This window comes from Stegodyphus dumicola, chromosome 2, assembly GCF_044657685.1.
Source record: "Stegodyphus dumicola isolate Sdum_Otavi_A_Nest chromosome 2, ASM4465768v1".
NCBI lineage: Eukaryota > Metazoa > Arthropoda > Arachnida > Araneae > Eresidae > Stegodyphus > Stegodyphus dumicola.
The window spans coordinates 84,838,287-84,854,803 of record NC_140769.1 but is presented as its reverse complement, the minus strand read 5'-3'; the positions used below and the strand labels follow the sequence as shown (position 1 = coordinate 84,854,803).

The 16,517-nt window shown below is 32.8% G+C and overlaps 1 protein-coding gene across 3 annotated transcripts in view; it reads right to left on the bottom strand.

The window, feature by feature from the left end:
- Positions 1-3,252: 3,252 nt before the first annotated feature.
- The window catches only part of LOC146998501 (uncharacterized), a 436,472-nt gene continuing 423,207 nt past the window's right edge, over positions 3,253-16,517 (bottom strand). For 2 of the 3 annotated variants that reach the window (XR_015039470.1, XR_015039469.1), the window contains one exon: positions 3,253-7,788. Coding sequence is in view for 1 of the 3 variants with exons in the window: in XM_085810829.1 (XP_085666955.1) it covers positions 12,671-13,522 (852 nt within the window). In the remaining 2 variants the exon portion in view is untranslated. Of the gene's footprint in view, positions 7,789-12,512; positions 13,608-16,517 lie in introns of those variants that run through there. The other variant, XM_085810829.1, reaches the window with a different exon arrangement.

Genomic DNA, 16,517 nt, shown 5'->3' with positions numbered 1-16,517 from the left:
TTCATGTTTTGGCGATGGCAAATTTTTTAAAAAAATCTTTTTTGTCAAATAAGTAAATCCAAATTTTAATACAGTCTCGCGGTTCGTATACTTACATTTGGGAAAGTTTCATACTTTTTATCTATATAGTATATAAAGAAGAAAGTTTGTGTGTTTGTCCTCTTATAACTCGGTCACTACTATAGCTATCACCACCAAACTTTCTACAATTCTTTTATCGGTCCCGGAATATGTCGACGTCACTTTTCTCAAAAAAAAAAAAAAAAAAAAAAAAAAAAAAAATAGATAAATCAGAGCTATAAATTAAAAACTCGGAAAAATGATAATTTTCTTCCTCATTTTCCGAGTGGCAACAGTCTCGCAAGCTGGAGACGAAAATCTGCTTAATTTCGAAAGTTGTTACCATTGCTCTGTTTCAAATCCTAGAGTTTGTTAAAATAGGAAAATAGATAAAAGATGAAATAAAAATAGCTTTCCCAAACATTAAATACGTTATTCCCGATTCCGAAAATTCGAGGGAAGCCATTTCGACTATTCTCATCTTTACCACTTTCATGAGCCAAAATACTAATTAAAAATTCTGAAAGTTCTATTTTTCGCACTCATTTTTCCTAGTGGTAACAGTCTCGGGCGTTGGAGATAGAATTGCTTTATTTCGAAAAGTGTTGCTACTGCTCGCTTGCAAATCGTGCATTTTATTAATAAAAAATTTGTAAGTTTTACAAAACCTATACATATAAAGAAGAACGTTTGTTTGTTTGTTTGCGTTATTGATTTCTGATCAATTATGATAAATGTTTTGCGACACTAAATCGACTAAAGTTGAATATAGGTGAAATATTGGACGGAACTTGAGCTGTTATGACCATTTGATTAGAAAGACGAAAATCACTAAAAGCTGAGTGGCATTGCTTCTGATACAATGAGAGAAAATTATATTTTTCTATCGAAATTTTTTATGTGGGGTTCCATATCGCACCAGACTGAAAAATGTATAACTATGAATCGTATTTTTTACATCGTTAGAGAAGGATTACAACGGGATCGCTCTCTCTGTTGTTAGATACATTGCTTTCAATCTAACTTAATTGACATCGGGTACTTCCGCTAATAAAGAAATAAAATTAGAAAAAATTCATAAACGCACGACCAAAATTGTGCAGTATACGTAATTTCAAAATCAGCAACTTTCTTTTAGGAATCGGGTATTCAAGTTTGAAAGAGCAATTCGAAGAAATAAATTTAAATGATCAGCAGCAAAAAGTGTGCATAATTTAATAGGCCTTATAAGGAAGTTCACATAACTTATAAGGAACAACACATAAGGCCTTATAAGGCCTTATCAGTTTTTCGCCTGAGATTTTTGACTTAAATAAGCACTTAATTTTTCGATTTTTTTTATTCGAAAAAATATGCGTCTGTTTCTCGTATTTTTCTAATATACAGTGAATTATTTCATAAGGACATTGCGTGGAAGTTTCCAATAATTAGTTTATATATAGTATATAGACATTGTCAAACATTCGTTTCCTTCAGATGTAAACCACCTGTTTCTCGACCTGGCCCAAACAGCTCTTTACATATTGTTAACTGCAAACAATCATTCGAGTTACTGCATAGTTAAATGGAATGTATTCTGACAGCTGAAAAATGTCATCTAAGCAATTTGCAATTTGATTCATTTTTAGTAAATCTGAAATAGATTTTGTTATTTTAACAAGAAAGGGACCTTTTATGCATAGTGCAGGAAACAGATTAAAGATTTAATAAAAATTAAATTTTAGGTTCGAGTTCCATTTGACGAATATCAAAATGTTTACCTTGAAATATTAATAAAAGTATTTTGAAAATAGGAATGTAATTTTTAATTATTTTAAATCTATTTACTCTAAAGCAAAATGCCGTTACATTAAATATCAGAGGCACAAGTAGAAGATATAGAACTGGATATAGATGGCTAGAAGTCAGAAACAAACAGAAAAGAAAGAGAGTGATCAGAGTAAAATTATTCATGTTAAATTCACATGGAAAGAATTTTAAAATGCTATATTTCAATAGCTAAGATTTAGTTAACTCTAACAGGCAGAATTACCTCATATGGGCATAGTATACATCATAAGTGAAGTGGTGAAATCATACGGTATCGTGTTTTTACTATTTGAACACTTTCGAAGATCTGAATGATGAGTTTATATCTGCCAAATACTCTATTAATTACTTATATCTATCTATCTGTAATTATACACGTACTGTCCAGCAATGTATGTTCGATGTATAGGTTACAGCCACTATCCCACCAAAAGAGAAAACTTTCATTTATGAAACTTCCTAGTACGTCTGCCAGGGAAACGAAAACAGGCTTTACATCTAACATTATCCTGCACATTTTTATGAAATATTAACATTTTGATTCGAACCTTTTGTTTTATTTTGTTCTGAGTTTTGTTCAAGCAAACGTTTCGGATATCATTCCTACTTGTAAATACCTGTTTGTTTCTTGTATGTTTGGGGCACCATTGGTCATGTGGTTAGGATTGCAGAATACTGAGAGTTTTATGGAACTGATCATCCCAATTGTAATTTCCATTATTTATATAAAAAAACAATTTAGGAGCATTAAAAACACCAATATGGATAGTTTAATAAGACGAAACTTCAGCTAGTAAGTGCTGATTAAAAACAATGTACAATAACTAAATGTTACTGTGTGATGCACACTCATGTGCTATATGTACTTTAACGTACAAAGAACGTTATAGAATAGTGTTATCAAGGGTTATTTAAATCAAACTGCTCTGCGTTTTTAAGGCCGAGCGGTGGCTTTCCAATTAACACGTTGAGTTCGGCGCCGAATTTGCTGTCCTTTCCGTTCAGCCGGCAGCGAGCTAAGCCTTAAAGCTAAGCCGTATTTTTGTTTAGAATGTTTCAATACATTTCATTAAAGCTAAATTTGATCACATTTCATTGAGACTATATTTATTTTTTAACTTATACTGTCGGTCCCGTAGGACGACGCCAGGCAAACGAAAATTCCAGTACCGGTCCCCAGGGACCGACGCCGGCCACACGGAAAGTTCACTGTCGGTCCCCAGTGACCGTCGCCGCGCTCAACGTGTTAAGAAAGTTTCGGGCCGGTAAGTAAATATGTATTTAATTCAAATATATGAATTGATATGTAATCTATATATACGATTGATTGCATTTGAGTTCCATTTCGAATACTCAAAACTTAAACACAAAGAACTAGAGGCAGCAGATACATAAATCTATTTATTGAAAGCAATTTAACAGAATCGTTACAGGTGAAGAGATGTGGGTAGCTCACTTCACCACAGAAACCAGCAACTCACGATTGATTGGCGTCACAGGGCTCCACGCGCCGGACGATCCTCAGTCTATGCACGGAAATTGAAGTCCACGGTATTCTGGGATAGTAAAGGCATTCTGCTCATTGACGTATTAACGAGTGGCGCTCCGGTGAAAGCTGATCTTTATTGCGCTTTACTAGAGAACATCTGAAGAGCCATTCAGAACAAATGGTTTGGGATGCTCAGTGCTGGTGTTGTGGTGTCCTACGACAACATCGGACGCATACGGGGAATTCCACAAAATATATGTTGCAGACGTTTCACTGGGAGATGTCCATCCATCCTATGGCTCCGATCTTCCTGTCAAGTACTTCCACGTGCTATTGCACCTGAAGATGTTCTTGTCTGGGCACACTTTCCCACAGGTGAAATGTTGCAGACAACTGTGACGGGCTGCCTTTCTTCCCAGGCGACAGACTTCTATGACACTCTAATGGAAACAGGTAACCGACGCTATGACAATTGGTATAGTTCCGATGTTTCTTATGCTGAGATGTAGCAGGAATATAGCTGTATCTTTTGCAGTAGGTCTTTCCAGGTAATAAGACTTTGTTTTTTATGGTTTACGGCAAAGTAATTTTTCGGACGACCCTCTTATTGTTTAAATAATCATTATCAAATGAATATACCTTCATCTAAATCAATATCTAACTCATTTAAATCATCATCTATATAAATTTCCTTCTAAATCCAATCAACTTCATCTGCTAATCTAAGACATCTAACTAAGCATAACTACCCAAAACACATCTTCATGTTTAACCATCATATATATATTATCATCATCATCGTCATTGAAAATATCGCCAAATTAAGATAAATCATCATAGCTAAAATCAACTAAATAAAAAGCAGTATCATCTAAATCACCACCATCAACAATATGATACTCATTTGATCATCGTGTTCATCACCTCAACCGTCTAAATCACCATCAAAATTGTTATCTGAATAACCAAGAAAGAAATTATAAAATAATCACCAGATAATTCAATACCATCATTTAAATAATCATCATCATCGAAATCATACCTTCAGTTTAAACCGTCGTATATGTCATCATCACCATTATCATCGTCGAGATAGATAAATCATAATCCTCCAGATCATCTAAATAGAAAGCAATATCAACCAAATCATCATCTTCTTCATCCTCATTTAATCATTGTCTTCATTGCCTAACTCCTCTAAATTATTATATAAATCACTCTCACATCATGTATAAAATCGTCATCAGTCAAAACTATGTCACCATCAAATTCATCTAAATATTTATTATCACTTAATACACATCGTCATTTTAACCATCATGTATATCGCGTCACCCTGATCATCGTCAGAATAAGATAAACCATCATCACCCAAATCACATTAGTCATTCTAAACCATCCTATGTATCATCTTCATCATCATCATTGAAGTCGTCGTCAAAATAAAAGATCTTCACCTAGATACAAAGCCCAATCACCTAAAGTTTTATTATCATCCTACTCAATTAATCATACTCTTCATCACTAAACCATAAACTCACGATTACCTAAATAAAAAATCATCAGCAGTTAATTTAAATCCTCGTCCTTAAAATACCAGTTAAATTATTTAAATCATCGTCGTTTAAATCATGATTTTTTAGTGTTTCGTTAGTGTGCCGTCAAAAAGAGCCAGTTTCATTCAGGTACAGGCAGAAGGATATCACCGGAAGTTCACTATCGTTGGTACAGGTGTAGTAACCAACCGCTCTCAGGAGATGCCAGAGGCTTGGATACGTAGCCGAAACCTATGCCATCTTAGATAACGTGACACTCGGAAGTGACGTAAGAGTTTGAATAACGTAATGTTTCAAAAAGTTTGGTTTTTGTGACAACGAAAATATTTTTTAAAGATTCATTTCTTCCGGAAACGACGAATTGTTTTCTTTTTTTTAGGCAACGGCCTCTAGAACCTCTTGAAATCTTGTTTGTAATGACATTTAAAATTTCCCTTTTATCATTAAATCTGTATTTGTTTTTAATTGAGCATCTCATTATTTACTGTTTGTTCATTTTGCATAATTTTAATATAATAATAATAAGCCAAATGCAAAATGTTAATCGTTAAAGAAAAATGCGACCAGAGATATAAAATTAAAAATTAAAAGACAAAGAATTAAATTTAGATATCAAGTTTTATCAGAATAGAAAAAAAGAGAAAGGACTTTAAAGAATAGAATAGTTGAAGGGGTGTTGAAAGCGAAAACATTTCATAAAATGAGGATTTCTGATATTTGCATTTTCAAATTCAGCATTGATATTCAGCTAGCTATTGTGATGTTCCTTCCCTTAGCGAAATACGTTTCCAGAACATTTTATCCGCGAGGGGCGAAAGACGGTTAAAGGAAGGGACGTAGTTACGCCGGACAACAGAGTGGAGACAAGCTGGTGGGAAGAATACGAGACTTGTGACTTTTGCGGTTGGACCGGCAGTCATGCCGTGTGCAAAGAGATAACTTAAGCTAAATGTATAGTAGTGGTATTTGTTTGATTGTGTATTGTGTAATAATTTAGTGAATAAAATTTCTGATGGAGATTATTTTCATATTATGGCGAGTGCATGAGAAACAGACGAACCCGCCTCGCAGTGGAAACGGCGCGATGTGCAAATCGGCGCAGTCGATGGAATAAGATTGTGAAAAAGGAAATCACTAAATAGTGAAAATAATAAATATATATGGCCGTAAAAAGTTACTGAAATTTATAAAATGAAATTCGGTGATAGTTCTTCACGAATGGATCTACGATGTGATTCACGAATGTGAGAAGATATTTATGACGAAAGGAAATGGCGCGTTTAAGGCCATGTGTGCGAATAAGTTCATCAGATTTGTGAAAGCGTGATGTGCTAAAAAGTTAACAGCCAGTGAGTGGTAAAATGTGATCATCAGTGTTCATCATCCTAGTGAAATCGTGGAAAGTTAAATCAGGGGTAACATGAATTACCGTGTTGTAATCATGTCAAGTTACGTGCCAATACAGTGTGCTCATGATTAAAGTTTACAGCGTCAAGTTGTGCTCTTCGTTCGACATTTTCACTATCGGGATGAAAGGTAAGTCCTTCTTAATTTATATATTAACCATATTAATTTAGAAAATTAAAATTGTTTTTATGTCTGTTAATAACATGATTCGAATGTCAGGCGTTAAAGCCAGTAGACACCGAGAAAGTATATTTTATATGCAAATGAGAAATTAAGGTTCTTATTTTTATTAAGATATAGGAGATTCTTAGAGATTCTTAGAGCAAGGAAAACGATTATTGAAACATTTGAAAATAATTTACATCATGCTGAAGTGATTCTTAATCTCTATAAAATTTCTGAAGAAGGGAAAATTATTTTGCAGAGTTTAAAAACAAAAGTTAAAAGTTTGATCGCGACTTTCGATGAAATGGATTGAAATAACAATATTATGATTAAAGACACCGTATTAAAAGAATTCGAGATTCCTCGGAAAAACCGATCGAAGCAGGCTGGTGGGGTGAATATGAGACTTGGTACTATAGCGCTTGGACCGGCAGCTATGCCGTGTGGAAAGAGATTACTTAAAACATGTTTTGCGCGCCTTATATTATGTATATAGTTGAGATTACTTAAAACATGTTTTGCACGCCTTATATTATGTATATAATTAAATGTATACTATACTAGTGATATTTGTTTTATTGTGTATTGTGTACCGTTATGTGGAATAAATTAAAGGATAAAATTTCAAAGATAGAGATTATTTTCCTACTATGGCGAGTGCATAGACGAACCTGACTATTGGTTGAAAGGGCGCGAGGTGATAGATATACTTTAATTACGGAAAAACATTCAAGCCTGTAAGAACAGTAGATTTTCAGAAAAGGTAATCCAAAAATGTCCAAATTAACATTGTTGCTATAGGGTTTCCAACACCCCTTAATAAAAAGGAGTAAAATATTTTTAAAAAATGGCATTTATAGAAATACGAAAAAGAAATATGTTTAGCTTATAAGAGTATATATTATTTCTGTAAAATAAATAAAGCGAGCATTTAAAAGCAATTTTTTAAAATAAAGAACAAAAAGGAAATATTTATAGTTTTTAAAATCAGTATTACTTTTGTAAAATGAAAGAATTTAAAATCTTTTTAAAGTAAAAATAGCGAAAAGAAAAATTTAAATTAAAGTTTCACGTTAATAAAGTTAAATATTAAAGAGAAAAACATTTTTGACACGAGAAAGGGAAAATAAAAGAATTTTAAAGTCAAAATTACATTTGCACAAGTTGCAAATTTGTTAGAGATTCGCGTTCCTTTAAGCCTCGGGCGTCTCCTTATGACGGTCGGTTACTATTAAGCTTGTTATTGTAAACTGGCTATTCAAATTACAGTCGGTATGCGCAAAGTGGGCCTGAATCTTCATCCTGAAAAATAAACAAAATTATTGTTACACATCACATAAAAATATCAGTTAAAATGATAATTCAATTCTGAGTCACAAGCATGAGAATATTTGAGAAGGTTATATGGCATACGCAAATAACCAAAATGAAAGGTACTCGAAACGCATGTCTGTGCACTGTCTGCAAAAGTTCAGACCGGATCTTGGTCGTTTGTGGTAGGCATTGACTTACAAGTACAAATGTGTTTTGAAAAACGTAAATGTTTGCGCTTTGGTACTTTTAAATTTAAAGTCATTTGTTTTGTAAAAATTACGAAGCCTAGCTCTTCATACGTTTCTCCGACACTCATAATTTTATGAGGAAAAAGTTTGCACTCGTTATGAAATAATTTTGAACATAAGTATCTCCGTCTGATTTCGATTGACCTCAGTCAATTGTTTTGTGATTTATTTATTATAACCAAAAGGAAATTTTCCGAAATGAAGTCTAGGTATTGGAGGAAAGAATAATTAGTAAAATGTAGAAAATTGATACTTTTATTTTCAGCTTTTTTGAAATGAACTCATTATGCAGCGTGCCAAAAAAATTAAAAAGACTTCTCTCAAAATTTAATTTTCAACGTTCTATTTTGGAAATGAAAATACCAATTAAAAATAGACAGAACTCGTCCTTGACTTTGTAAATTATTCTAGAAATCCTTGACTTCCTATATCTGGTAAAATCCTGAAATCTCTTACTAAATTTGGCATGGAATATGCCAGTAAATTTCAAACGTAAAAATGTGCGCCATTTGTTTTTACATAAAAATTTCTCATATAAATAATTCTTGGATTAGACTTTTTTTGAAAAGTATCTTGACCCAAAACGTTTAAACTGTTTTCTTAAAACATTCGTTTGCTATTGAAAATTTTATAAATATAACTAGTCTGAATTTTGAATAAATGAAATTACAACGCATAAGCACATTGTTGGAACATTTTGTATAAGAAAACGTGATCGCATATAAATCAAGTTCTTATATCGCTTAATTACAGTGCATCAGGTCTTTAGTAAATAAAGAAAGCAATAAAATACACATGGTGGTTTGGCAATACAAAAAACATCATATCCTGCAACAGCTCTTCTTAATTATTTCATACCTTAGGAAACACGATCAAATATGTCAAATGCGGAAACATTGCAGGTTGGCAAGCGATAAGGTGGTGCGCAGGAGAAATGATTATAGGGGAAAATATTTCTGCAAGGTAGGAGGTGATTTGTATTCATTCTGGATGTGGAAGAGAATGTTATTTTAGGATTTCGAGAAATAAGGAACATAATTTGGATAAGAGTGCACTTTCGACCAAAGTGAATTTGCGGAATTAGGAGTCATGTTTCTTCTTTCTGTAGTCATTTGAAGCCGTGGTTCTGATGTGAACATCAAAGAATTAACGATATCACATTTCATTTTAGTGAAGTGTAGTTCATCCAGTGCTTTCTTTAGCAGAAGTAATGGCTTTCGCCGAACGAAACAAACACAATGCAAGTTTCAAATGTTAAGTCATTCAGTTTGCGAAAGAAAATGGAAATCATGCAGTCTGGTTTTCGTGAATGCTTCCTACACGAGTGGAAGAGGCATGAAATTTTAGAATGATTATTGCGCCAAAGAATAAATGTGTATTGCACAAAGATGTAATGAAATAGCTTACCGTCGGCGAAAGTGTTGGAAACTGCATTGTAGAAAATCCCCATCATCACTAGAATGGATTAATTGTAGCAAGAAACAGCGTACTTTTCTTTGCCTTAAAAATAGAAAAAATGAGTGCAAATGGAAGTGAAAACTCTAAAGCAAACTGAGTTTCTGTATTCGATTTACTTCACGGAATAATTCAGTTCTCCGAGAAAAAAAGACAAAATTTTTTCAAAGGCTTCTGAAATATAGAGATAAAACTTTGATGAGTTTTTAAAAATATGGAAAAATTTAATTACTATCACGTGTTGCAAATATGGATGTCATTCCAGTAGTTTTTATACGGTAGGAGATAAATAAACATTGATATGAAAGAAAAATAACGGTTACCATAGAAACAATAGGCCAACGAGAAATCTCAACTCACCGTACTGATCTCCTGCTTAGCCGACCGTACGAAATTAAAATCCCATCGATATCTTTAAAAGAAAGACGGATCTTTGCTGAAGTACAGTTTCCCGAAAGTGTTTTCATCCGTATTCACGAGAAATGATCGGCGGAGAAAAATGTCGTGAAACTGTGGATAAGAAATATTTGGCAAAAGCTTCCTTTTGTCTGAGATAATCAAGAAAGTCCAATACTTTGGGACATGTTCAGCCTCCATCTAACGGATAACACAAATATGTTGTTGAAAGAGTGTTATACAGATATGAGAGTTTATCCAGGCGGATTATTGCCATTAGTTCAGATATTAGACATATATGTCAATAAATCATCGATAGAATATTTTTAACGTCAGTGGAATACTCGAGCAAACGTAAAGGTGAAAAAAACAATTACAAATGGAGACCAAATACGTCATGCCAGTCCATAAATAGTGTGTCAGTAAATAATAAAAGCACGGAATAAAATTAAACCCATTTAATATATGTGGTATATCTGACGGTCTAGTTGAAACGAAAGATGATTATTTATCTGTGGATCAGAGAAAAAGTGACGGCGAAAATGAAACAGAATTCGATGATGTGCTTGAAGATATAACTTAAGCCGAATATGAGGAACTTGGATCTATGGAAGTATGGATCAGATGTGAAGTGAAAATGAAACAGAATTTTTATAACGAAAATTTTTAAATACATAAACTGTGTTATTTCGTTTAAATAAAAAAAAAAATTAATTACACCCAGAAATCTAATTTTCGTATGCTCACTTTTTCCATATTTCCAAACATAACATTTTTATAGCTGGCGTACAGCGCACACCCATAAATTTCCATCTTACATTTTGTTTTAAAAGTGCGTCTTATACGCCTGAATATACTATAACAAACATAGCTGAAACTTAAGTGATAGAGATATTTACATGCTTGCTAAACCATTATATTCTGTTTTTTCCCTTCTATTAGTTTACAAATGTTTTCAAAATGTCGATGTTACGTTTTTCGATCTTTGTGTTGAGAAAAGAGATAAGGAATTAAAATTTTTATCTCGGAAAACAAAATTCCAAATCAGATTTCTAATGAAGAAGTGAAATTTTCTATAGCTTTACTTTCCGGATTATTTAAAATTAAGAAAAAGAAGAGAGGAAAAAAAAAAAGAATTGATTTGGGTAACCAGAATATTTACCCATTCAGTATCTATTGATGGGAATGTATATAACTCTAATGAATAGTACAGAAATAAGATAAAGTTTACGTTTCGGTTTGTAGGCCTTACGTTTCAAAATGGTTTTATACATCTTAAAGCGCATAGCAAAAGATTAGGCTCTCAACCGCTTTTTGTGTAATAACGTCAAAGAATAATTCTTACAGTTACAAGGTTTTCAAATAATCCATTCCTTCAAAAGTAATCTATTGTATTAAGATAATGTGTTTTCGAGGGGGAAGAAAATGAAACAGAACGGCGAGATCCTTCAGAGTATGATCCTGTAATGCTTTAACAAATCTTTCACAGTCTAAAGTAATAGAGAAATGTTGTAGAGCTTCATCTTACGCTATAGTAATGTAGTCAGATGTTTTATATTATGTGACTATGTGTCTCTATTCGATGTGTGGGAAAAAAAATCTCCAACAGGTTTATATATACGATACCATTCAGATAAACGCAAAGAAAACCAACATTTCCATCTAATAATATTTATTTTATTTTAGTTATACCATTTTCTAGTTAGATAACCAATTTGTGAGCAAGAATTTGTATCGTAACAGTGAATCATATTGCTGCCAAATTCCAAATATAAAAAACTAAAACTCACGAATCACAAACCGAGAGTTTCTGTGAGATTTGTGAGGTGCGAAGGAATCTCTATTTTGAAAGAAATCGAAATTGATATAAATTCGCTTTATAATATATTATTCAGTTTATTTCTCTAATTATATTATGATTCTGATTTAATGTATACACACATTTTAAAAGTTATTTTTTTCGCTCATTTCAATTTGTAATCTTGAATTTTTACACTAGAAAAATCCTGAGTAGAGACGGAAACTGTGGTATGTCAAACTACATTTAAACAATGCGAAAGCAAATTAAAGGCTAATGTACATACTACAATAGCTTTTAATTTGTTTAGAATTATAATCTTAGTAATGCAACTCAAGATGATTAACACATAATTAAAAGCGGATAAACATTCCTTTTTGAACGTTTCTTTGAATCTTGATATAAAGTTCTACAAATATCTGCATTTCGATAAGACAACTCTCAGGGTCAAACAAATTTTAAAAAGAATGATTATTTAGAATATCACTAGTGGGTGTATGAATGAAATTTGTATAAATTAATTTCATGAGTTCAATTCTGAAATATAAGCCGTGCAATATTTATTTGCAAAATTTAAAGCCAGTAGCATAACATAAGTTTATTGTTGAAAAATACTGTCATGTGTAAAGCTATGTGTTAAAAAAGTCAAAAAACTGTGACTTTCCAGGTAAAACCGGAAGACCTCGCAGCCATCAAAGGCACTGAAAACATAGATCTGAACTACGAAAGAGTGTACTTAGTTGCTGCTTAAATAATGCTGATATCTTAAAGTTAGCATGACTAATTACTAGCTAATAATATATCAGTAGTTACACTTACCGAGCAAAATATTATCAAATGCTGTCCATATGCTAAGAATACCATAAAGTTCTTCATAATAAGTATGTTATTGATAATAAATTTTGGTAAAATGAAGCAGGTGTATGATTTATTTGTTCTATTTTTCTTTTCCGGGTCTTGCTTCGTTTGGTCATTAAATCAATCGTTCTACGGTCGTTATCGAGTTCTGGCTCTTTTCGCAGTTCATCCGGTTTCCTTTTCGGGTTTGACAGTTCTTTTCAGGTTCCAGCTTGTTTTTCAGATTAGGATTCTTTTCCGTTTTTTGCTTTTTTTCCAGGTATTGCGTTTTTTCTGACTCGTCTATATTTTCCAGTTCTGGCATCTTTTCCGGCTCTTGCTTCTTTTCCAGTTTTTGCTTTTTTTCCAGTTTCTTATTCTTTTTCAGTTCTTTGTTTGTTGTTTTTTGCATTTTTTCCAGTTTCTTCTTCTTTTTCAGTTCTTCTTTGTTTTTTAGTTTTTGCATTTTTTCCAGTTTCTTCTGTCTTTTCAGTTCTTCTTTGTTTACTAATTTTTGCATCTCTTTCAGTTGCTTCTCCATTTTCAGTTCTTCTTTCTTTTCTAGTTTTAGTATCTCTTCCCGTTTTTTCTTCTTTTTCAGTTCTTCTTTCTTTTCTAGTTTTTGAATCCATTCTAGTGTTTGCTTCTCTTTCAGTTCTTGCTTCTTTTCTAGTTTCTGTGGCTTTTCCAGTTTTTGTTTGTTTTTCAGTTCTTGCTTCTTTTCCAGTTTTTGCTCTTTTTTCTGCTCTTGCTTCTTTTTCAGTTCTTGCTTCTTTTCTAATTCTTGTATGTTTTCCTGCTCTTGCTTCTTTTCTAGTTTTTGTATCTTTTCCAGTTTTTGTTTCTTTTTCAGTTCTTGCTTCTTTTCTAGTTTTTGTGTCAATTCCAGTTTTTTCTTGTTTTTCCGTTCTTGCTTCTTTTCCAGTTTCTCTTTCTTTTCCTGCTCTTCCTTTTTATTCAGTTCTTGATTCTTTTCCAGTTTTTGCATCTTTTCGGGTTCTCGCTTCTTTTCCAGTTCTTTCTCGTTTTCCAGTTTTTGCTCCTTTTCATGATCACAAGGAGGGTTTTCCAATCTACAAAATAATCAGTATATCTTTAATTCAGTAGTAAAAAAGTGAAAGTAATGCAACGACTATCACGTTTAACATGTACAACACTTCCATATTTAGATACTATATAACACTTTTGGCTCAGTTTCATAGGGAAGAATCTCCCCGTAGATTTATTGCCTGACAGAATGTTTTTCTACAAAGGGCGAATTTGTTGCTTTTGTTGTTCTGACCTAAAGCCAAGCAGAAAAGTTAAAGCATTTGGCGTGATTTGTATGCAATAAACGACCTCCATGAATCTCACGTAGAGCGTAATAATTTGCAAAGTTTCAATGTCTTACTTTTCCTTACTTAATTTTTACATAAGTTGTAATAATAATAATAGTAATAATAAACATGTGGCTTAAAACAGAGGGAAACAATGGCGAAAACTGCAAAACAGGAGGAAAAATGAAACTGAAATGAAAAATGAAACAACTACAAACAAAGGATGGAAAAAGCATTTTAGAAGATATACACGTAACGTTCTTTCTGAATCAGCAAAACCTGTATTTAAACGAGTATAAGTTTGAGATTTTTGGATTCATTTATTTTTTGAATCAATTACTATTTCATACGCATGCCAGATATTTTAAATTTCTTCAATTTTTGTATAATTTACTTACGTATTTTAACCATTTCTTATTATTATCCAGTAGAGGTAACCTGACACATCATTAAAATATCTCCGAGTTTCCTCATTAAAGTAATCTTTCTCCCAGATCAATCTCTTTGCATCGCAGGCTGCACAGGTTTCAAATTTTCTCTCGTTATTCCGAATTCGGAACATATTGCTGGTCTAATTCGTCGTCCAGCAGAGCAGCACTAGGATTTTTGCCACCATTTGTTTTCAATTGAAAAATTTATTCTCATCTTCAGTTGCATTCTTAAAGTTTTTTATTTATACAGGAATAAAGAAAGAAATCAAACAAAGCAAAACAAATTAGGAAAAGAAATATCTGTTTTCTCATATATTTATTGTTCCCTGTAATTTCTTTTGCCTGTTCCATTAAATTTATTGAAGGAAAATTTGCTAAATCTTTCAAAATGTATTTCCTAAATCCTTATGCGAATTAAACCTTTCTGAGCGTTTCGGCTACATTTTAATGGCTTTTACAATTTAATGTTTGAATATTGACAGCTGCCTATGCTGAAATATTTTCTCCATTGACCTCGAAAAAAGAAGAATTAAAGTTCCAGGAGATTTTACAATGAAGGACCCATATTTCTTATTTGAAGAGCAAGAGGATAGAAAAAAAGATATTTTCGGATGGGAATATATAGCATTTTAAACACCGTGTTTGTAAATTTCATCATATAGTAGCAACACTTGTGTCATAAGTAATTATGCACATATATGAGAGAGACGACGATGACGAAAAATGAAATGGCAAAACATGGCCGAAAACACTTTCCTGGCCGGTACAAACAACGCAAAACACAAGAAAGAACGGACACCAGTTATGCTTAGCAGAAGAGAAATTAAAAAATAGGAACAAAATTAGACACTTATGGACCTCAAAGAAGGTGTTCGAAATTACGACCTGCACCCTAATGCAGGTATCACATCTCTCGCACATCGAACATAAGATATTCTGGAAAATACCGTGTATCCCCAGGACATTCCCAGCAGCTGCCACGATATGTGCCGCAAGTTCCTGTTGGACTTCTAACAGGGGTTTCGTGCACTAATGTGTTGACGTACCCCGAGAGGAAGTGTAATGCAAGTGAGGTCTCGTGATCTTTCTGAACAATGCACTGGACTACCCCTGCCAAACCCATGTATAGGATACTTTCCGAAGGAACTTTCGAATACTTTCTTTGATGACGATCCCCTGATTTTGTTCTTATTTCTTAGTTTCCGCTGCGCTAAGAATAATAAACAAATACCTTTACACTGTTCGTACCCTTTTTTCTTATGTTGTTTCTCGTCACTATGGCGCCAGGAAAGCGTTTCCGATCATGAATTGCAATAAACGATTATATATATACGGGAGTTTGCTTGTTCCCCTTGAAAAGTCAACTAATTTCCGATCAATGACAATGATTACATGTTTTTAATTTAATTTTTCCTGTTACAATTGAAATTTTGTTCTTCATGATGATTTAATTCCAGTCCCCGTTAAAACATTATTAACAATGTACTTTCAAGTTACTTCAAAACATCTTTCAAAATATAACTTACCAGTATGGATTCACTATTTTAAAATAATTCAACTTTAATTAAACTTAGGAGATAATATAATCAATTAATCAATATTGTTTAGGAAATAAATTATATATATATATATATATATATATATATAAAATCGTATATATATATGTTATCGTGAAAGGTCGATATTGGAGAATGTCGACTTTCACTGGAGAATGTCAACATTCACCAAATGCGTCGGTGAAAGATCGAATATTGCATTACATTCTTGTACATTCGGACCCTCACCGGTGTATGTCGACAATCACAGATATGCTATGGTGTAGGTCGAAAAGAGAGGAGTATATGTACACGCTCTCATTGGAAAAGGAAGCGTTCCACAAATAAATGCAGTTGTAAAAGCAAGTGCCTCTTGGGCAATTGAAAGTGTCCTAATAGTTTACGTTGTTGCAATAAATAAGATTTGAATCACGTAATTTAGTAAGTTTTTAACTTCTATTATTTTCCTTTCTCATTTTGAATGTACAGTGTGTTTCAAATTCTTATATTCTTAAGTTCTTATTTTAAGTTTCAAGTGCGTTTTTTCGCGACCGAATTACGGAGAAGAAAATATAATATTCTTATGTGTTCAACATTCACCATTAGTAGATGGTGAATGTCGACATTTACCGGTATTTGGAAAAGTCTGAAATAAGAGTATTTGGAAAATATTTCGGACATACAACAAGCGACTATGTGAA